Source organism: Strix aluco, chromosome 7, assembly GCF_031877795.1.
Source record: "Strix aluco isolate bStrAlu1 chromosome 7, bStrAlu1.hap1, whole genome shotgun sequence".
NCBI lineage: Eukaryota > Metazoa > Chordata > Aves > Strigiformes > Strigidae > Strix > Strix aluco.
The window spans coordinates 14142367-14165701 of record NC_133937.1 but is presented as its reverse complement, the minus strand read 5'-3'; the positions used below and the strand labels follow the sequence as shown (position 1 = coordinate 14165701).

General features: G+C 41.8%; 1 protein-coding gene across 2 annotated transcripts in view; it reads right to left on the bottom strand.

Annotated features, from left to right (window-relative positions):
* Positions 1 to 23335, bottom strand: part of ZCCHC24 (zinc finger CCHC-type containing 24) — a 121860-nt gene that overhangs the window by 11900 nt on the left and 86625 nt on the right. For both annotated transcript variants that reach the window (XM_074830526.1, XM_074830527.1), the window contains one exon: positions 5158 to 5322. In XM_074830526.1, the coding sequence (XP_074686627.1) occupies positions 5158 to 5322 (165 nt within the window). The remainder of the gene's footprint in view (positions 1 to 5157; positions 5323 to 23335) is intronic.

Sequence of the window (23335 nt, the reverse complement as noted above, 5' to 3'; positions counted from 1 at the left end):
TATCAGACTCTCGTGTTACTTCTTGTAATACATGTTCCACCATCTCTCTTAAACACAAAGATTTAGAGCTGTATTTATAGAGCACTCCGAAGTATATACACAGCTGTAAAATTGCTGAGAAGACTTTTCCTGCCTCACAGATTAAAAGCTCATTCTCACAGATAGGGTATGTGGAGTAAGAGCACAGGGCTGAATTGAGACATTCCTTGTGGGGAATTGGCACGGGATAGTTTCCTGGAGTGAAACGAACCTCCAGGAACAAAGAGCAGGTGGCAGGGAAGTGTGGCTGCTCTCCTCTCCAGGGACCCACTAACAAAAGGTATGCATAGAAATCAAGATTTGAGCATAGCTGTACAAGCCATTCACAGACCCAGCATATGTTCTTGAATGGCTACCCCAGAGCTATCCAGAGTGGAGATTATCATCTTCAGTACTCTGATATTATTGCCTGAGCCAGTTACATGGGAGTACTCAGGCATGAACCATCCCTTGTGAGACAATGTAGACAAGACCTACAGGACTGTAAAGTCCATAGATTGAGGAAAGCAGCTGGGGAAGATGAAATACAGAGGTGGAGATGAGGACTGGAGAAAAGGGAAAGCCTGGCAATTGAGAACAAACTTCTAATTCACTGCAATGAATATCAAGGAATCCTGAAATAGGGATTTCAATTTTTTTCTCTCCTAAATTGGACAAAAGCATCCTAATCTCCAATATTCAGGGTGATGTAGCAAGGCTTGATGGCCCATGTGGTTATATTTCAGCTGTTGAATAGACTCTATAGGGGCTGATCTATTTGGTTAGAAACTGGGGGAATGCAGAGATACTCACTTGGCCATACCAAAGGATGGGAAAGTATCCTTGGAGGTGGTTGCTGTGTCTTGTACAGGACACTTTCCTGTAAGTGTCCCCTGCTGTCCAGGATCAGATGTGGAACAGAGGAGGTTGATCTGATCTGACCTGGTATGAGTTTTCATGCTGCATATACTATTGTGAATAGAGACTTTTTAGAATGTGTCCTCACCAGGGAAATGTGCTACCTGACTGGTTTTAGACATGGTCTGAGTTGTTTGCAGTTAAGTAATTTTTGTAGTTTTGGAGGCTCTTGTAACTTGATATAAGGATAGCTAATGTTGAGGAACCAACAGTCATTTTTACCTGCTGATAAAAGGACCATTAATTTTTTTAAAATAATGTTCAAGATACCATTTTATCTGTTAGGTCACAATGATACGTTTACCAAATAGTAGGGCAAGGAGTAAGAAAAGCAGATGATGAATTCCAACATATTGCGGAGGAGAAATATTGACAAGATTGTTTGGAAGTAGAATTGATTTATTTCACTAGAGGTAAATACTGTCTGAGCTTGAATAGAGGTCAAACTTCTTCTGTCTGGCCAGTTCATATGGGTTTTGTTAAATTGGGGGAAAAAAACCCAAACATTAATGGTTTACTTGTACCATGATCACACCAAATAGTGTGGTGACTTTGCAGTGAAACAATAGACACTACAAACCAGCAACATTGATTTCTTTTTCTTGAATGGGGTTAAAATGGCACAAAAGAAAGATGGCTTCTAGGGAGAGGCAGCATCTTTTCTTAGATGAGTTGTTTAAGTTGGAAAAACTGTCTAATGGAAGATTCAGGTAAGAGTGAAAATACTCTGATCCCATGTAATAAAGGTGATAGGAGTACATAATTAGCTGAGGGCATCCACTAAAGCACTGCTGGGGGGAAGTGACTGCTAAAAAATTCTAGAAAAGTGCATAAGAACTCAGACATGAATGAGGACTCTCCTATGGTAGGTGCCAACAAAGTAATCGAAGTCTAAAGAACAAAGAGGAAATATATACAGAAAATGTTAAGGTGGTGTAGCAGTGCTAATTAAAAAAAAAAAACCTACTAAAACAATCTTATGTGCACAATAAGATTTTTTTTTGTGCTTTAACTCTCAAACTAGAAATTAATTAAATATCTTTCACTGTGCTTTTACAAAATATAGTCATTAGTGTAAGAGTACTGGTGACTGAGTAGAGCATATTTTCCAAAATTGTGCAGAATAACACCACACAGATAAATGTTTAGAGAGAGTCTGGCGTGGAGCTGGATGCTTGGACAAAAAACATGTATGGGTTAGCAAACACTAGGCTCTGTCAAGAAGTAGTGCTGACCTCATGCAGCCTGTTAGCTCTTCTTTGCTTCTGGCTCTGTGCATGAACTGATGCTGTTTTCTTTACTGTCTGGCTATTGCTGGTATGTTTAATCAGAAGCAGCACAGGGCACCTCTGGAAGAATGAAAAAGACTAGAAAGAATGAAGATAGTAACACTGAGAAATAGAAGCAGATGGAGGTGAGGCAGCAACAATAGGATGTAAAATCTTTCAACTCAAGGTTGTAAATTCAAATTTTGGGAAAGAGCACTAGTGAGTGGCTGCAAGTTATTTATATCTGGAAGCCTAATTGAAATGCACTCTTGTCTTGAAGAACTCAAATAGCTGCCATACCTACTGGTGAGACTGAACACATGGATAGATAAGAAGAGCAAAGCTCTTCCACATCCTGAGTTATGGTGTCCTTAGGGGATGGCATGGAAACATAGTGATGGGGATCAGCTGTGGAAACCTGCACTGCACATGCTGTGATTATTCCCCAGAAAACAGCATGTATATGGCTCCAAGGCAAGCACATCTTACGGAAGCACTGTAGACTGCAACCCTTCCACAGTCTGTCTCTTGACTTCAGTACTAGTATGCAGATGAGACTCCTCTAGCCTGGCCATGAGAGGCAACTCTGCCCAAGAGGACCACTTGTAAACCTTCTTTACTACAAAATGTACATATTCCCAAGTCTATAATGCCTCTTGAATAGTGTGGATGGGATATCTCTTGAGCGATTTCTTGTGACCTGTTGAACAGTAACATAAATGATGGAAAGAATTTAGAAGAACAAGGTAAATATTTATAAACTTGTGTTATAAATCAATAGTCTTGTAGTTTCTCTCCCCCTCAAGACTGTACTTCCGTGCATGTGAAAAATTACTTCGTTGCTCGGCCTGGATTTTGGTGCAGTTGTCTACACAAGCTATCTAAACAGAGACAAGGAACCAGAGACCTTGGAAGCTTTGAGATTTGTCTCATGTAAGTTAGTGAAAGAAAATTGCTCCACCTTCCTTCCATATATATGCTTCCACAGAAAAAGAGGTCCTTGCTTTTTCTCACGTGTAATATAGTTTGTAGTCACAGTTTTCTCAGGGAAATTAGACTGCAGTTTCTAAAGATGAGCTCTTGTTTTCAGGTTTGGAATCAGAGTGCCATTGGCCCAGAAAAAGGGGACTGGATCACATAATCTCAACTGGCCAACAGAGATAAAGATTTTCACTGGCTCAGGCAGGGAATTATAAAAGTTTATTGTAAAGTAGAAAAATTCCCATGATAGAAAGAAGGGATGATCATGTAGTGAAGTATGTCAAGTTTAAAACAAGGCTTCTGCCACAAGCGTGGCAGACTTCAAACATTATGTTTTAACTATAATTCATATTGCTTCAAGGTACTAGCAATTCTAAATCAGTATTTTGACTGCATATTGGAATGCAATGTTGCCGTAGAGACTGAGCCAAGTCTTGCCTTTACAATTAGATGAATATGCACATATGTACAAGAGGAGGAAAGACAGTTGATTTGATATTCCTGTATGGGATAAAGCTTAATAAACTTATTTGTATCTCCTCTTCCTGCTTGTTGCAATGAATTTCAGTATTCCTCTGTCTTTTCATCATAATAAAGTCACAGTATCCTTCTTCAGGATTTTTTTTTTCCTGACACTCTCCCCTTCAAGATCTCATGAAATGGTATGAGGTGTTCCTTATGAGCCCATGGAAAGAGCTTTTTACAGGAATTTTGCAAGTGCTTAGGTAACTAATGAGACACCTAAGGCTCCTAGTGGAATTTCCTTTGCACCTACTGCAAGTACATCCAAATGATCTGTCTATGGTTTGAGCAGTCTCTCTGAGTGGGTAGCAGGTAACCTGACCCATGCAGAGCTCTATTTATTACTGAGATTCAGCTAGGATGAATTACACCTGAGGCAAATCACACCTCCCAAATTCTTTTAAAATAATTCTCACCTTTTCAAGCCACAAAAATTTTCTGCAATGTTGTGAAGTCGCCCTTAAAATTTTTCCATGATGGACAGATTTTTCATGGACTTTCTGCATGAAAATTCAGCTTTGACAGCCAGTCTGCAGCCTTGTTTGTCAGAGAAGCAAGGGGTATGAGCTCACACAGTTGGTCTGTCTGTCTCCCACTAAAGACTGTTGAACTGGTTGACTGCTTGTGACCAGTTCTAGTGTGACACAAGCAGAAACTGACAGTCAGTTTTCCCATTGTGAGTTGGAAATGCAGGAAATTACCTCAAGGGATAAAGGCAACTGCAGTCTGCAGGGAGCAGGAAAGAAGCCTGTGTATACCATGTGAGCTGTGCCTGACAGAATGGCAGATAGAGCTTTCCTAGCAGAGCTACTTCTTAGATTTGACCCTTTCAGCTTAACAAAAGGTTTTCTCTTGAAGTTCTTTGCTTGGGCATCACTTGGTATTATGGAAACCAAGAAACCTCTCTTTAACCAGGCTGTATTGCTTTACTGTCATTAACCAAGGAATTCTGTAGGCAGGAGTCATCTTAATATTGTTCTCTTTTATCACTAATCTTTATAAATAGACATAGCCCCTTAACCAAATCCAATCTTATTTCAACAGGTGAAAAAAGTAGTATACATGGGAAATAACTCTACTGACACCAGTGGATTGAAACATTAAATCGGTGTAAATATGAAGAGAATCAGAAGAACTAGGAGGCCCATTGCTAGTGCTGCATTTGATTTACTCCATCTCAGATTATAATATCTCACAGCCTGTTTCTATAATAAAGTCAGGTAGAGATTTTGCTTTGGAGGTGTTTTTACTGAAAGATAAAACATTCAAATTTTGCAAGTCTGATGACACCAGTGCAGGTTTCCAGGACTGAGAACTCATCTGGGAAACAATTTTTTTGTTGTGTTTTGTAGTCCATATCAAGTCCCATTTAAGTCTTACCAACACTTCACAAAGTCAAGAGCATTCCTAGTTCCAAGCCCGTATGCCAGTAGGTCTGCACTTCTCCTACCTGTTTGTGAGGATAAACATTAATGTGGCACTTGATACATTCTTGTCCCATGTTGGCCCAGGAGTTTCCACTCATCCATTTTCTCTTGCATTTGGGGCACTTATATTCACCAAAGCAGCGTTTCTTGCCCTGGTATGGAGTCAGGCCTTCTCCTTTTGGACGAGCCTACAAAACAAAGGGAAGTAGCAATGAATGACCAAAAAGAGGTGTGTGGGAGTAGTAGAAAAGTAACGTGTTATATTTAATTTGAAAACTTTGGGCAAAAGATACTGAAGGCTGACATGAAGGTCATATCCCCTTAATGGAGAGTTCACATGTCAAAGCTAGAGTTTAACAGTTCTGAGAGTTACTTCTGTAAGAAGTATTCCAAAGTTAAAGACGACTTGTAACACTTGTAAATGACAGGGAACATAGTATTTAGAAATATGCCCATGTGCTTTTTGCAATTAATAGTTTTAATATCCATTTCATTATGATAACATAATCTCTATTGAGTACATATTGCTAGTATTATATATAGCATCTGGAGAAGTAGCTCACTAGTAAAAGACTACATTTCTTAACTAGATCCTTGTCTGTTCCTCACTAGAGCCTATCATTAAGAAAACTTTTTATAATTCAGCTTTGCACAGCCTCTAAACAATGAAATAATGGCAATTCATTAGTATGTGGATACACATTATTACATGGGAGTGCACAGACTGGGATTGAGTATGAAGAAAAGATGGCTTTGATTAGTGGAAATCATTAATTTAATGATCTTCATTTGGTTTCTTGCTCTTTGTAAACACTTTCAGCTATTACTACATTTTGAAGGAAATAGGAATGTATTCTTAAATGGATCGTTGTTATGTCTAAACGTTAGATGTCCCCTAAAGAAAGACTTTTTGTCTAGGGAACCTAGTAGAGTAGACAATGACCTTATGCAAATACTGGTTTTATTTTTTTAAATACACTCACTTAAACTGTGTGTTGTACTTAACAAAAATATAGTAAGGTACATAATATGCTAATATGTTAAGGTGAAGATGAGAGTATTGCATACAGCTGTCCTGAAGACAGCTGTAAAAATGAAGACATTTTCCCAGAGTCTCTAGCAGGTGTTGAGATACTGCCCATGTATTCACTGTATTTTGTTTTATTGTTGCCTAGAGGGAGATACTTCACCTGTATAGTGGCAGAATGATATGATCACCTATCAAAGGCTTCTTTGTCATTTACTTATATGTCACGCCTCTGTGGCTTTTTTTTTAATAAGGTTTCCAGATGAAGTTTACAAAAGTTAAATGACCCAACATGCTAGGAAATGGTTTGGTTTTGTTTCAGGAGCTTGTAGGATTTCTTAGCGTGTAGGTCCAAATTGCTTCCTATGTGAAAACATGGGGTGAAATAGCAGGTGGTTGGCAAAAGACTTGAGATTGGCAGGAGCTCTGAGACTTGAGCTCCTGTGGCTGATAGAGATGGTGTACACTGTGTTACCTCCAGGGTTGCATGTGGGAGCAAGAGGGAAAGAAACTCTGATTACATTCCCCCCCTGTATGCTGGTGGGTGGAAGAGAAGCAGGGGAACCCCAAACCTACTCTGTCTTTTTTTTTTTCTTCTGTAGTGTCAGTAAAAAACATTCTCTATTTTTCATGTTTATTCCTCAGCACAGCAATATTCTTGGAAAGATCAGATGCAGTAGCAACCTCTGTTACAAATAGGCAAACATCTATGATAATTTGCTTTATGATGCTCAATCTGACAAACCACTGTAAATATTCTGGCTTATAGCAAAGATGAAGCTGACACTAGGACACGTACATTTATACAAGTATTGCACAGAAGAAAAAAAAAAGTTCATTGGTATAATGAGAAACACTTGGAGTTCCATGACTAAATGAGTGCTGGCAAGAACCCAGAGCATAATCCTCTGATCCATGGTCCCTTGATAAGGATGAGAGATTGTCATTGAATGTAGGGCAGGAAGGTGTCAATTTATGGAGACATCCTTATTCTGGACACTTAATTTGGCACTGTCTCTGAGGAATTTATGGCACAACTCAAGTCAGTGTAAGGAGCCACTTGCTCTCTTCATTTAGAATTTTTCATGGAATTGAATAGGAACCCTGTGTACAGAGAGCTCCCATGACTGAGAGATGTTTCCCCTCCTCCTGAGGTGTCAGGATTGCTTTATTTGTGGTTTCAATTGGGGCTATGTTATTGAACAGAAGACGAGTTATTTCTGATTCTCAGTTTCAGTCACACGCTACTTAAACTCTTCCTGCAGTCAGACCTGGAAATGCAGCTTCATTACCCCTACTAAGAAGCAGTCCTTTCAGAAAATGTGCAGGTCACTGAGTGCATTATTTCCAAAAGTAATAGCACTGACTTAGGAGACACAGCGAGTCTGAGAAGTCTTGTAAATGTTTGCAAACAGTATTTAAACATAACACTCCCACTGCAATATGTTATGCCAGCCATAAAGAGCATTTAAACATCAGACTCCCACAGCAATATGTTGTGCTAGCCACAATTCACAGACGGGAAACTTTCAGAGATGGCCACTTTGAGCGGGCTGGTAACTGTAGGTTTCTCCAGGTCAGGTAGCTGACTTCAGAGATGCCAATGCCCTGAAATGCTCTGCCCTCACAAATGCACAGGAGGGCACTGAAGATGCTAGTTGGTGAAGTCCTCAGTTTGTACAGCTGGGCATCAGAAACGGAGGCTTTCCAAATTACTTTTAAAATTTGGCTTCTCTAACTTGCTCAGTAAATCGGAAGCATAACCAGGAAAAGAACATAGGAGCCCCAACTCCGGTGGTAATTTCCTGTTATAATTGCTAGACTAAACTTCTGATTTATTTTTATTTTAACTTTTCAGCTGTTATAGTTTCCCTCCTCAGTCAGTGACTTCAGTTTGCTGGCAAAGCTACAACATCCTCTGTAGGTGTTTCGCTATTCTGCTTTATGGATGTTTATACTTTGCCTTGACAGATATTATTTTCCTTACCATATCTTCAGTTTCCCAAACTGTGCCCCACAGGGAATTTGGACTCTCAAACAGGCAAGCTCATTTTCTGCAGTGAGAAACATCGTTAGGAAGCACTGACAGCAGCGAAGGCAACTCTCCAACTCCCTCCACCCTTCAGGTCCAAATAAAACATAAATTTTGACAGTATTTGGTGGAAGGCAAAACCTGAGTGAGATACACTACACTAATGGCCTGAGAGGTCTGAGGCTGACTGTTTCCTTTTTTCTTTTTTTTTTTTTGGTTGTTGTTTTGTTTTGGTTTTTTGTGTCTGTGGCTTCAGCAGCAGCACAGTTGAATTGCATAAACATTTCCAAGAAACAGCCTGCTCCTTGGCGCAGAAGCAGCCAGCCCTGCCTGGCAGGGTGCTCGAGCACCCGGTCGCTCTCTGACAGAGGTGTCTCAGTGCTCATCCAGCTGGAGGGCAAGAACTGTTTTCACCAAAGTTTTTTTTTAACTAAGTGCCAAAAAGAGCAAGAAGACATATTTTGCCTTTTGGTATTAACCTAAAGACTTATTTTACAAAATGTGGGATTCACCTTGCTTAAACCATTAACCTCCTAATTCCTCCCCACCCCGGATTGATTTGAATGGTGTTTAATAATAAACTTTAGTTGGTGTTTAGGTCATGCAATTCCCTCACTGAGCATTATCTTTTCTTACTCTTTCTGCAGATGAGGATTTATTTCTGAGTTAACCTGGTGTGTTGGTTTTGTCTGGGATAGAGTTTAATTTTATTTCTAGTAGCTAGTATGGGGCTATGTTTTGGATTTGTGCTGAAAACAGTGCTGGTAAGACAGAGATGTTTTGGTTACTGCTGAGCAGAGCTTACACAGAGTTGAGACCTTTTCTGCCTCTCACCCCACCAGCGAGGAGGCTGGGGGTGCACAAGAAGCTGGGAGGGGACACAGCCAAGACAGCTGACCCCAACTGAGCACAGGGATATCCCAGACCATATGGCGTCATGCTCAGCAGATAAAGCTGGGGGAAGAAGGAGGGGAACATTCAGAGTGATGGCATTTGTCTTCCCAAGTGACTGTTAGGTGTGATGGAGCCGGGCTTTCCTGGAGATGGCTGAACCCCTGCCTGCAGATGGGAAGTGGTGAATGAATTCCTTGTTTTGCTTTGCTTGTGTGTGTGGCTTTTGCTTTCCCTATTAGACTGTCTTTATTGCAACCCACAAGTTATCTCACTTTTACCCTTTTGATTCTCTCTCCCCCATCCCACTGGGAGGGGGGGGAGTGAGCAAGCAGCTGGGTGGTGCTTAGTTGCCAGCTGGGGTTAAACCACAACACCTGGCAAAGTTACGCCCCTATTCACAGTGGCAAAATATTTTGTTGTTACCATGTTAACATATATTGTCCTGTTGCCTTTAGGCCCAGGTAGTCTTTGGCCTGGTTTCTACCCTTGGCTGCAAAAGCTTGGTGGAACTTCCATCTTACCATGTTTGAAATAATAGTCAAATTAGGTTACAAACTGTAATGTGAACAAGGTTTTTACATTTTCAGCATTCTTTGTGTCTGGGGAGTTGACAATTATATGCTTTAAATGCTGATTTGACAGACTGACTCTGTAAAACCAAACCTCCCAGCATTTCTCCTGCTATGTGATGGTACCGCTCTCCAACAGCTTCATTCAGACATTTTAAAGATTATTTAATGCAGCCAGGACAGGTAGGCCTTCAGGGGTGATCAAAACCAAAGAGGTTTTGCTAGAAGGGCTAGAAACTAGCCATTACTTGAAGTATGTCTCAATGTCCAGACCTAGGCCTATGCAACAGATTCTTGTGCTGATCTGACTTTGGAAATCAGCAGGGGATTTGCAGAAAGGAGTGCCTTCCTTCCCTGAGGTAACCCTGGGGTGGGAGCTGTGGCAGCCCAGAGTCCCTTCCCTCCTTGTGGCCCTCAGATACAAACTTAAGTCAGTCTTGGACTCATGGTGTTAGTGCTGAGGCTGAAGGGGACTCCTTCTGGCCTTGAATTCAGGAAGCAGCAAGGATTCTGCAAAAGCCCTTCCTGGGCCCTCTGTCTGCTAGCAGTTAGTCAAATGAAATGACCTCGCCCTCTGATTCATGAGACAGAGATACATCACCTTGGTCTTTCAGACAAACACTAAGACAAATAAAATCATCTTTGCAGGATTACCTAGCCAGTGCACTTGTTTGCCTTAGCTAGATCCAATGTATGTACAAAGCCAGTATTTTTTTTGTGTGGCACAGCAATGAAAATGACATGGATATTCCACCCTTCACTGACACCCAGCTGCCTCTATTTTTCATTCTCTTCCTTTCTTCAGCCAAAACCACAAATTGGCCATAGTAAGATTTTAAAAGTGTTTAAGTTGAGCTCTTCTGCTGGTAACTGGCCAGACAAGCTCTCTCTCAACCTATCAGATGGTGCATCTCATGGAGGAATCTGCCAAATCACTTGGCAGTGACAGACATAATAAAGGACTCTTTGCTTTCCCTAGAGAATTCTCTTAAAGTATCAGTTTGCAGAGTCAGCAAAACCAAAACAACCCCCCCTCCACATGGCCTGCTTAAAACTAGATTCATTATAAACAAGGGGCAGAGAGTTTCCTCAAAGTGAAATGCACAGGAACAAGTTATTTAACACTCTTTCTTACCCTCATCTTCCCCTGAGTTTGTGTTACACAGCTGAAAGGCATACAGCACAGGGAAGATGAAGCCAGAATTATACCGGTAGGTAAATCCCCTTCCTAGAAGTCTGTAAGGGTCTGCTTATAAGGATGCTTCATCAAATAAAGCAGAAAAGCAATAATAGCAAACAGCAGCTTGATGCACTGACTGGCTCCCAAGTGGTTTGTGGGAGTGGGAGGGCCAGAGTTGTATTTTGAAATGTGGGTACTCCAACACTCTCAACTATAAGTCAGCACAACTAGGAGATGGCATTAAAAAAACCTAGCATTCTTATTTTGCACTACTGTACGTGCATAGCTTTGAGAAAGGTGAAATGAGGATGATAAAGTATACACAAAATGTTAAATTAGAAAAGGAAAAAGAGTACTAGAACTGATTTGGTGTACTAGATGTCCTGGCATTCAAGTCCTGACTCTGGAGCAAGTTCTAGAGTGTTGGGAAATACACTGAAGTCCTCTGATCTTTCTCAGCTTTGTGTAGGCTGTGTAGAGAATGACACACTTGTGTGGTTATGCCAAATGGCACATAAAGGGAATCCTTAGGTCAACTTTTTTTCTCTGTCCTTCATGCCTTTTGTATTAATTTAAATCTGAGTATCAACAGAATACATAGATATAGAGGTTCTATGTTTAAGCAATGACTTCTATCATAGAACCATAGAATGATTTGGGTTGGAAGGGACCTTAAAGATCATCTCGTTCCAACCCCCCTGCCATGGGCAGGGACACCATCCACTAGACCCAGGTTGCTCAAAGCCCCGTCCAACCTGGCCTTGAACACTGCCAGGGAGGGGGCAGCCACAACTTCTCTGGGCAACCTGTTCCAGTGTCTCACTACTCTCACAGTAAAGAATTTCTTTCTTATGTCTAATCGAAATCTACCCTGTTTGAATTTAAAACTGTTACCCCTCATCCTATCACTACACTCCCTGATGAAGAGTCCCTCCCCACCTTTCCTGTAGCCCCCTTTAAGTACTGGAAGGCTGCTACAAGGTCTCCCTGCAGCCTTTTCTCCAGGCTGAACAACCCCGACTCTCTCAGCCTGTCCTCATAAGGGAGGTGCTCCAGCCCCCTGATCATCTTCGTGGCCTCCTCTGGACCTGCTTGAGCAGGTCCATGTCCTTCTTGTGTTGGGGGCCCCAGAGCTGGAAGCAGTACTGCAGGTGGGGTCTTATGAGAACAACGTAGAGGGGGAGAATCCCCTCCCTCAACCTGCTGGCCACACTTCTCTTGATGCTGGGAGATGGTTGGCTTTCTGAGCTGCGAGTGCACATTGCTGGCTCATAGTCAATTTTCTATCTGCTACTACCCCCCATTCCTTCTCTGCAGGGCTGCTCTCAATCCACTTCTCACCCATCCTGTATTTGTGCTTGGGATTGCCCTGACCCATGTGCAGGTCCTTGCACTTGGCCTTGTTGAACTTCATGAGGTTTGCAGGGGCCCACCTCTCCAGCCTGTCCAGGTCTCTCTGGAGGGCACATCCCTTCCCTCCAGTGTATTGACCGTGTCACACAGCTTGGTGTCATTGGTGAGCTTGCTGAGAGTGCGCTCAATCCCACTGTCCATGTCTCCAACAGAGATGTTAAACAGTGCTGGTCCCAACACTGACCCCTGAGGAACGCCACTTGTCAATGCTCTCCACTTGGACATTGAGCTATTGACCACAACTCTTTGAGTGCGACCATCCAGCCAATTCCTTACCCACCGAGTGGTCCATCCATCAAATCCATGTCTCCAATTTAGAGGCAAGGATGTTGTGTGGGACAGTGTCAAATGCTTTGCACGAGTCCAGGTGGATGGCATCAGTTTCTCTTCCCTTATCCACCAGTGCTGTAATCCTGTCATAGAAGGCCACCAAATTTATCAAGCATGATTTGTCCTTAGTGAAGCCCTGTTGGCTGTCACCAATCACCTCCTTATTTTGTACCTCTACTGAGCATAAATATAGTCCTCTACTTTCTTGGCCATGTAGTCAGTGTCTTTCTAGCACGGTGGTGTTCAGAATGCAATGCAATTCTCCAGGAGCCATTAAAGAAGACATGAAAGTTTGTGTAGCATGCAATCCAAAGTAACACTAGTCTTTTTATTTTGCTTGAACAAATACCCTATTTCTGCTGTTACAAACATTTTCATTCCCAAGTCTTACTCTCTGGGAAACATTTAAAAGTACATTGATGAAGCTGTGTCAGTGAACTTTTATAGGTAAATTTTGAAATGGCAGAAGACCAATTTTATGTTTGTCATTTTAATATATGAATATGTATCTCTTGGTTGCTTTGAAAAATCAGTGTTGTCAACATATTATATGTTAACTGTAATTTTGATCTCCTTTCCACAATGGTAAACCAAGAGTAAGATTTGGCAGTATTTGTTACTAATAACATGCACATGGTTTCTGATGATGATTAAAGCAATAGGCATGGTTGTCATGGACATGTTGATCAAAGTCTAGAAATCCAAGAAGTTGGCTTGGCAAACATTTTAACATTTAAACCAAAATCTGGTTTTGCAGATTTTTCAGAATCCTAGCCACGCTTTTTGGAACAAAGGCTTTTCTTCTGCTACAAAATGTTTAGTTGATCTCATCATTAGAACCACCCTTGGGCCAAAGATATATATAATACTAACTTTTGTGCTAAGTCAGTTTGAAGCATCATATTTGCAAAATTGCCAAATATTAGTTACTATCTGATGTGTCAATTACTTAACACTGAATGCTCTGAGAAGCTGATACTGTAGGTTTCCTTCTTTGCGAATCCTAGTCATCACTCCACAGCTAGTATAGAGATAGAAAACATGTAAAAGCTTAGTATAGTACAGTCTGAGAAAACTACTGTATTAATTAAAAAATAGTATACTGTTTTCATAGGCTTCTATCTTAATAAAAAAAAAGACTTGGAGGTATTGACACAAGCAAGCAGTGTAACAGAAAAGTATTTGGGAAGAATGGTAATGTGGTGATAGGACTGGTGTTGCACTTTTAACACCTGGATTGAGTATGTAGCCCTAACAGATTTTCTGTCTGATCTCGGTCAGATCATGTAATCAGACTATACCTCAGCTCTTCATCTGTAGTGAGTAGAGGTCCTTTTGCTATTGCCTGCCATTTCTGTGGTTCTTGTGGCATTGTATTATCACTTCAGGCTATATGTATGGTGATGTAGCTTGTGTAGCGTGATGAAACCTTGAACTTCATCTGGGCCAACTAAGCACTATTATAACATACCAAGCATATAACAGAAAATTTTCAGTCAATCCTTCTCATAGAAGACAATTTGGGTGCATAGTGTATTGCACAGAAACATGTTCTCTCTAGATGAAGCTTCTTAGTGGAGTCTTAACAGAAAGTGAAATTCTGCTTGCATTCACAATTCTAACTAACCTCAGACTTAATTTTTTTGCTGATTGTTCATGTGAATTTTCCAGGTTTTAGAATTTCAAACAGTATGTTTATATATTCAGTTATATCACATGTTATATACAGAGCAACAGGCAGTGAACAAGTGTTTAATATGTTTGGTAGAGCCACAGAGTTCAACTAACCCTACCCAAATCTTCTGTTAAGGAAAGCTGTAAATAATTGTTCTGGTTAACTGTACTTCAAGGACTTATTTTACCTGTGCATGCCACCCTTTACTTGTTGAATGACTGTGAAAGAGCTCCCAAACTGACTATCTATACTTGTGGCCAATCACAGCTTTAATACATTTGTTCTTGTGGGACCTTGAAAACAATAGAATTACTTGAGCATATAAATAGCTGCCTAATGAATCTTCTTTTGAAAACATTGCATAACTCAGCCTAACTCAGAACCTAAAATTTCAAGGACAGAGAAAGAATAGGTTTATGGTCGTTATGCATGTGAAGATAACCATCAAAATATGAACAAAATATTAACTCACACAACGAAGCGAGCCTACAGAAAAAATTCTCTTAGGGAATTGTGTAGTGAAAACTGTTTTCAGTGTATTGTTTAATGCAATATGAAGTAAAAAAGGGGATGGGGCTAGAATGTGGGGATGGGTAGTGCCTAAATGAACCTGGGTCTCTGCTGTATAATTTAAGTATTGTATGTCATACAGAAAATAGGGATTTGCATATCAAATTAGGCATGTGGAAGAGTTAAAATTACACTCGCCTGCTGGGATGCAGTAAGGCACTTCTTTTCAGTGTTACAAGATCATATTCTTCCAAACAGCTTGAGATAAAAGGAAGTGGTTGAAATCTTTCTTTCCCCTTCTCTGATACAAAATTGGCCATGCTGAATTAATTATGAAGAAACTAGGAATGCATTCTTTTTAATAGTTTCCTGATGTGTGGACTCTTTTGTCCCTGTTCATCTGTTGCTTGAAAACATACAATGGCAATACCCTTCTCCTCTCTCCCTCCCCCTTCTCTGGTAGCACACTATATTAAATGTGTTGGCATTCTTTTGAGTACCTGGAATCAGAGTTTGGGAGCAGTGAGGATCAAATCCTTGTTATAATCAGGCATTGCCTCTTCCAAGCTGAGGTCAAGACTCATACTGGTCCACCTCGGATAGCTTCATGTGGGTTTCAGATTTCTTATAGGGCTAATATGGCACAGCTGGGGCACTGCTCTAGTGATGAGCTGACAGGTCTAAAGATGATGATCTTGTCCTTTAAAAAGCAGTGGAGTAGCTCTGGTAGCCCCTTTGCCTCCCCGTAGGTCATGGGACCCTTCCAGAGACAAAACAGGTAGGAAGGCAGATATCACTGGAGGTCATTTTATTCCAAATCTGAGTGGCAGGTGCTTTTGAAGACCCATTCAAAATGTGGGATGTTGCCTCTGCTTCATTTCTGTTCTGAGATGTGCTTATGTAAAGTCTCCAACTGAAGAGATTTGGACTGAATTATGGTGTTGAGATGCAGCTGCAGATCTCCAATAGATCCTGTGATGGTATTCCTTTCCTTATTATTTCTTTCCTTATTCCTGCTTGATAAACCTGATCTCCTTCTACAACAGGGTGACCTGCTTATTGGATGAGGGAAAGGCTGTGGATGTTGTTTACCTTGACTTTAGTAAGACCTTTGACACTGTTTCCCACAGCATTCTCCTGGCAAAACTGGCTGCTTGTGGCTTGGATGGGCACACGCTTCGCTGGGTAAAAAACTGGCTGGATGGCTGGGCCCAAAGAGTTGTGGTGAACGGAGTTAAATCCGGTTGGCAGCCAGTCACAAGTGGTGTCCCCCAGGGCTCGGTTTTGGGGTCACTCCTGTTTAACATCTTTATTGATGATCTAGACAAGGGGATCAAGTGCGCCCTCAGTCAGTTTGCAGACAACACCAAGTTGGGTGGGAGTGTTGATCTGCTCGAGGGTAGGGAGGCTCTGCAGAGGGATCTGGCCAGGCTGGAGCGATGGGCTAAGGCCAACTGTAGGAGCTTCAATAAGGCCAAATGCCAGGTGCTGCACTTGGGCCACAACAACCCCCAGCAGTGCCCAAGGCTTGGGGAGGAGTGGCTGGAGAGCTGCCAGTCAGAGAGGGACCTGGGGGTGTTGATTGACAGCCGGCTGAACATGAGCCAGCAGTGTGCCCAGGTGGCCAAGAAGGCCAATGGTATCCTGGCTTGTGTCAGAAATAGCGTGGCCAGCAGGGACAGGGAAGGGATCTTCCCCCTGTACTCAGCACTGGTGAGGCTGCACCTCGATTACTGTGTTCAGTTTTGGGCCCCTCACTACAAAAAGGACATTGAATTACTCGAGCATGTCCAGAGAAGGGCAACGAAGCTGGTGCAGGGTCTGGAGCACATGTCGTACGAGGAACGGCTGAGGGACCTGGGGTTGTTTAGTCTGGAGAAGAGGAGGCTGAGGGGAGACCTCATCGCCCTCTACAACTACCTGAAAGGAGGTTGCGGAGAGCTGGGGATGAGTCTCTTTAACAAAGTAATAAGTGATAGGACAAGAGGTAATGGCCTGAAGTTGCACCAGGGAAGGTTTAGACTGGATATTAGGAAGTATTTATTTCCAAAACGGGTTGTTAGGCGTTGGAATGGGCTGCCCAGGGCAGTGGTGGAGTCCCCATCCCTGGAGGTGTTTAAGAGTTGGGTTGACATAGCGCTGAGGGATATGGTGTAGTTGGGAACGCTCAGTGTTAGGTTGATGGTTGGACTGGATGATCTTCAAGGTCTTTTCCAACCTTGATGGTTCTGTGATTCTGTGAAGTGTCCAGGTAAAGAAACTGTGTGAGAAGACTCTGTCCAGACTAGATTGGATGTGCCACTATTTGGTCAAAGCAAACTTTCAAAAGAGGATTTGGATCAGGGGATTTTCCAATTTATGCAATGACCATAGAGTTTGCATTGCTTTTTGGGTTATGTTTCAGCTGAGAATCTGAGACTTTTTTCACATCAAACTACATGCAGAATAGTGTTGTCCCTACTACTTGAACTGTTTGTGAAAGATGTATAAGAACTTTAATTGCAGACATGGTAATTTGCAAAATATGGCAATTTGCAAAATGAACTATGGTAGTTTAATCTTATACTGGGTGCAGCTTGATATAAGTTTGGTGTGAATTTACACAGAGGAGTAGAGAAAGGGCCTGTATTAAATACAAAGAGGACTGATGGGAGATAGCTTCCTCTGCTGCTCAGGTGGCTTTGTAAAATCCTGCTGTATAACTATATCTTTTGGTGCCTTTACCCTTTTGTAAATCTGGACCTGTTGTGGCTTTCCTCTATGCCATACATCTGCTGGGCTACACTTGCTGAAAGTACTTTGGGAGAGACTTTAATACCTCAGTGATCTTAAGAAGAAACCTCAACTTGCGAATCTGCTACTTCTGCTCATTAGAAACACAGTCTGTTGATGTCCAGGGATGTCAGGAGAGACCACTGCTTTAGTTACTTCTTCCTCTGAGGCAGCGTGGTTTGTAGGACTTAGATTACATTAATGAGGCAATTACAATAAATAATGATTTTATTTCAGTTAGAATCTTTGACATCATTCATATGTCTAAAAATAACATTAATTTCTTTGCCTAGTTTCCAAATGAAACTGCATCACCCCAAAGCATTATCTGTTTTTCTTCTATCCTAACAATTTGTAGCCCACAGCAAGGTCAACCTGATACAATGGATATCTTAATATCCTTAATTAAGAAAGAAATTTTTAAGAAACTTATCATGTTCCTATGCAGTTTCCTGAATAGTCTCTGTCCTGGGCTCTGACAGTGGCCAAAGGATGAGTGTTTTGCTCTCTGCAGGCTGGGCAAGGGGGTATGCAGGGGAAGGTATTGCACTGGGACGTTGAGAGTATGTGGGGTGGGAGGAGGAAAAGGTGGCAAAGCAGAGAATATTTTAATTCAATGCAATTGCGTAATGCAATATGAAATGCAACTTTAGCAGTGTTGCCACTCAGGAAATGTCTTGTTTTGCTCTGATTTGACTGTATGCTGCTTGTTGCACCCTCTGGACTGACATAGTCTTTTCTTGTTCCCTTCAGATGTGTATGAATCATCATAACGATGGATTTCTTTTAGCCTGAATTAGAAATGCTTTTGCTCTTGTAAAGGTTTTATCTCTTCAGAACAACTCTTGGAAAGCAAAGGAAATATTGTTAAGATGATAAGGACGAGTTTCACGGGGAAGGATGTTTCTAGAAGAACTCAGCCTTCTTCCTTCCTTCTGCTCTGAAAGGGACAGGATCTCTTTTAACTACCTACTAAATACTTAAGGATTCAAGACCTGGTTCTTGGCATATCCTGTGCACTGCTTAAGAATATGTATAAGTACAGTAAGAAAAATCCAACAGGAGAGTTCACGTCATGAGAAGAATGTGGTCTTGTGGTTAAAGCACTGGACTGGGCCTCCGCAAGCCTGGGCTTCATTTCTGGCTTGACTAGAGCCTCTTTCTGTGAGTTTGTGGACAAGTTACTTGATCTCTCTGTGCTTCAGTTTTTCATCTGCAGTGCGGGCAGTACTAGTGTCCCTCATGTTATAAGAGTATAATCGATGTTTGTTACTACAAAAGTGAGCAGTAAGCATGAATCTGGAGTTATACCATTCTCAGATAAGGGTTTTGAACAAGGACTGCTATAGGCCTGTCACCAGCGACCCTGACCCGCTTTTGAGCCAATTTTTTTAAAGGCTCTGCTTAACAGATGTTTTCTCTTTCATAGATTTTATGTTTTCCCTACAACCTGGTTGGTTGAAGTAGTCAGAAATGTCATTTGCCATTAACTGCTTGTGACACCTCCACTGATACATCATTAAAAAAAGTAAACAAAAACCACATGGCAGAAAGTAAGGCAAGTACATATACAGTTGTTATAAGGATTTCTAGCTAGTAAATACTTTAGACAAAAGATAAAGCATGAGCCCTCTTTAGAAATCTTCCCACTGTAACAAAAGCAATGCAAAGACTGCCCACACCCTCTCTCACCTCCCCACCCCAAAGCAGCATAGTGGTGGAGGCTCCCGGGACACTAGCACACAGAGCAGACTGTAGCCTGTCCTCCTCCAAGATGAAATACCACAGCAACAGTGTCATTGCTTCTAGCTGGAATGGGCCCTTTGCTCGAACTATTAAGAAACAGGGAAAGGAAATAAAGACCAGATGAGCAACCACCCTCCCTTTCTCCACCTCAGCCTCCGTCCCTCCACCTTCTCCCCCTCCCTGCTGTCTCCAAGATGAGATACAAAAACACCGCTTGAGTCAGTCAGCCTGCTTTAAATTACAGCATTCTTTTTGAGCCTGGAAAAAGACATGCTATGCATAGCCCAAAAATGAAACATGACTTCAGCTGCTGATATCTAAAGTGCATAAATGCTTATTATGTTTAATAATGTCAAAGTGACTTTTCTTTTTCTGGTCCCAGTATTCTTTCCTCTAGAAATATTCTGCCAGTTTACACATGAGCATAATGTGTAGAAGAAAGTTTTAGAGACCCACCCCTTCTGTCCAGAGCAGCCTTGTGTAAGTCCATCTACCTCAAGAGCCCTCAAATCCCAGCTAACTGACTTAGTTCATGTTCATGACATCACTTGAGAGCTCCTTGCTAGAGTTATCTATTGTAGGGTCAGTCTTTCTATTATCAAAGACCAAGTTTTTAACATCTTAATTGCAGTGCATCAGAAAAAGTCTCACTGTTTTAAACATTGGTTTGCAGTGAAAACTTATAGGCATACACACCTACATGTTAGCTAACCCAAAGACAACCATCCTTTGGTGTGAAGTTTGTGACAATACATTATGAATCCACACCTCTAATCTCTTCCATCTTTCCTTCCCTCTCAGTCCATCCTGTTCCTGCAGTTACACTTACATTCTCCATTGTGCTCCTTCACTGGTTTTTTTCCACTATGTGCAAAGCTAGCTTGAATCATCTAAAGAATCACTTGTGTCATGCTACCAAAACAGCATCAGCAGCTGCCAAACTTTGTTAACCATTCTGTGACATCCATGGTTGATGTTTGCAGCGCTACAAGAATTTTGAGCATTTTACTGAAACTCTTATGAAAAGGAGCTGAAGCAAACTAGTTCCCTCTAATATCTTTCTTGATCACATGCAGAAATATGCAGTGCCTTGAAGGTGAGGAGGGATGGACTGCAATCAATACATACAGAGTGAGAATGCTAATAGGTATGTGAAAGGTGAGAGCACAACATAGTCAAAGTGTTGGGTGAAGAGGACTCCTCACATCAGAGTTCTGGCTAGACTGAGAGAAGTGGCATTTAGGAGATGACTGATGGACAGAAAAGATACAAAATAAAATTTATAGCCTTTTCAGTAATTCAGGTTCTGTCAAAAAGTTAGTTAACTGACTATCTCTTCACTACTAATTATTTTGTTCTTCTAATCTGTCACAAAACAAGCCAGAAGAAGGATTGTTATCTGAAACTTTTTGGGAAACAGAAAGGTTATAGGTTGAATCAGGCCATGGATGTTGTACGTCTTGGTTCATAACTGTGGCTTTTGAGAGAAATAAAATCTCTTATGTGTCGAAATAGGAAACTCATGTCTGACTCATCAGGCTGCCTGGCTGTAGTGTAAGAAATTAAGTCTTTTGGACACCTATGTTTTAGGTTTGTTCTGTGCAGCTGTGTAGCAGGAACTTTGAGATTAAGATAATAATTGCTGTTAAAAATTTTGAATGGAAACTTTGTTTTGACCAGAATGTAGTCAGAAAAGTGAAACAAAATGGTAACTGTCTAAACAAGTGAGTTGTAATCACCATTTCTTTTAATGCAAGTAGATGACATTTCTTTTCCAGTTTTTTCATTACCTCTTTGCCTATTCCTTCTTTAAAAAGCAAAACTATTCAACTGTTTGCAACCTTCACAATATGTTTGTACAGTGGCCCTGGACAGCATTTCCTTATATTTAAGCTTTTTATTGTCAAAGACACTCACGCAGCATTTCCTTATCATGGATACCTAAAATCTCACTTCCTGAAAGTCACTACTTTCCTGCCTGTGTACAGTAGCTGCCACCATAGCAGTCTCACGCTGGACTGCTCTGAGCACATGATGTTGGCAGTACCCCAGATCTACTGCTAGCAGCTGACCCAAAATGGGGGAGTAGCCTGGGACTAACTGGTAGTTCCATATTCTTTGACACATACTGACTCTTAAGCAATGTCAAGAGATGGACTGGGAGACGAACAGGCCTTACAGAGTAAATAACTTTTCTCCTCAAAGGGAGATTTTTTTTTCAAGAAAAAAACCAAACCAACACCAAAACCCACCACCAAGTTAGGTATCTCTTTTAGTAGGGAAGAACACGTTGCACCAGAAAGCACATGTAAAGGGCAGCGGCAGTGTTCAGCTACTGTACGTGTTCTAGGAGCACTTTTTTCCAAAGGTGCTAGTCCTATTTTAGAGATTATGCCCATCACCCTGTTCAAAATATCCGATTCCACTTCTGTCTTAGCAGACGGTTTCAATACCCACAGGCAAGTAAAGTGAAAAGCTCATTATCAAACAATAGAAAGGATGAATACATGTTCTAATAGAAACCTCATGAGACCAGAGGATCCACCAAGGGGCTGTAGGGCACAGAAGGCATGACAAGGCTTTGTGCTATGTTCAGTGCTTTTCATGGGAACATGTTTGTAACCAAGGACATCTTCAACTTTTCCAAAGTCTAAGGCAGTCTTCCTGACACAGACAGTGAACAGGCCACTGCAAAATGTCTTTACTAGATCCTGTCTCTCTCTTTGCTCAAGGCTAAGAAACTATTCATTTTGAAAGGGTATTGTGCAAGAAGTGTCTGGTATAAAATGCTTGCCATAGTGTTGGAGAGGTGGAATGAAGATGTGGGGGAGGTGTGGAGTTCTTTATCCCTTTTGCTACTGTTTCCACTTTCCCTGATGCTCTTTCCATCGTGAGATGCTAGTCTAAGGGTAGATTCATGCTTGTTCTGCTTGCAGAGATGCAGTAGGAGTGAACTTGCCTTAATCTTGGAGGGGAAGAAAAAATTCCAAACCATCGAGAAAACCTTATCAGGTTTTGGTTTTTGTATTAAGGTACTCCTCTCTGTTGCATGGGAGTATTTCAGCAGTGTTATTCACTTAAGAAAAAAATGAAAAAAATCAGTATGTAAAGATAAAATAGAAGATGAACAGAAACAAGTATATCCCAACTGACTTGCTATAAGGTCTCCGAGTCTAAGGGTGTTATTTTCCCAAATCAAGGAGTACTATCAAGAGTGTGATGTTCTGGCAAGCCACAGATTCAGACTGCTGTGCAGAGGTTGGCACAGCAGCAAACGTCTTCTAGCCTCTTGATTTATCTTTTTTTCAGTCTTTCCAAGGACCAGTTAACTTTATCTGCTCTGCATTTCAGGGGGATGTGCAGTTCAGTGTGTGCCTGGTGAGAGGCTCATTATCCTCCACAGGCTCAACACAAACCCTTGATTTTTAAAAGGCGACAAAAGAGGTGACCAGTCCCTGTTTCCGGTCTCTGTGGCTGAGCCAGCACGACTGGCTCCTCGTCCCGGGTGCAGCTGCCTCTTTGTGCCCTCAGGCATAATGAGAGCTCGGGAGGAAGCTGACACAGGTGTGCCATGGGGCTGGGGACTTGGCTGGGGACACTGCCTCGAGCGCACGCGCACGTCTCCCCACACACAGGTCTTGTGTTCGGTCTTGGCTGCGGCCTTCAAGGGCCTCCTTGCCGCGGCACAAACAACGTCGTCGCACAGCCTCCCTTGTGCGCTGCCTCCCAGCCGGTGCCGACCAGAATAATCCCCTTTCTCAGCCCTAATACCACAGCAGAAATGTCATCCTTATTCTGCAACGCTGGCATTTGTCAACTTGATGGGAACAAAGAGAGCATTCATTGAGCGGGAGACAGGCAGAGGGCCTCAGGAAAAGCCCTTTGAGGGGACATAAAACATTCTTCTGTCAAACTTTGAACTCCACCGGAGCTGCCATTTGTCTTCAGGTCTGACCGGACTGGAGACAGAGGGCTGCCTTGCACTGACCACGTCTTCAGCTGGGGTTGCAGGGCAAATTCAGGTTTATTTTTTAGGACAGCTGACTAGCAACA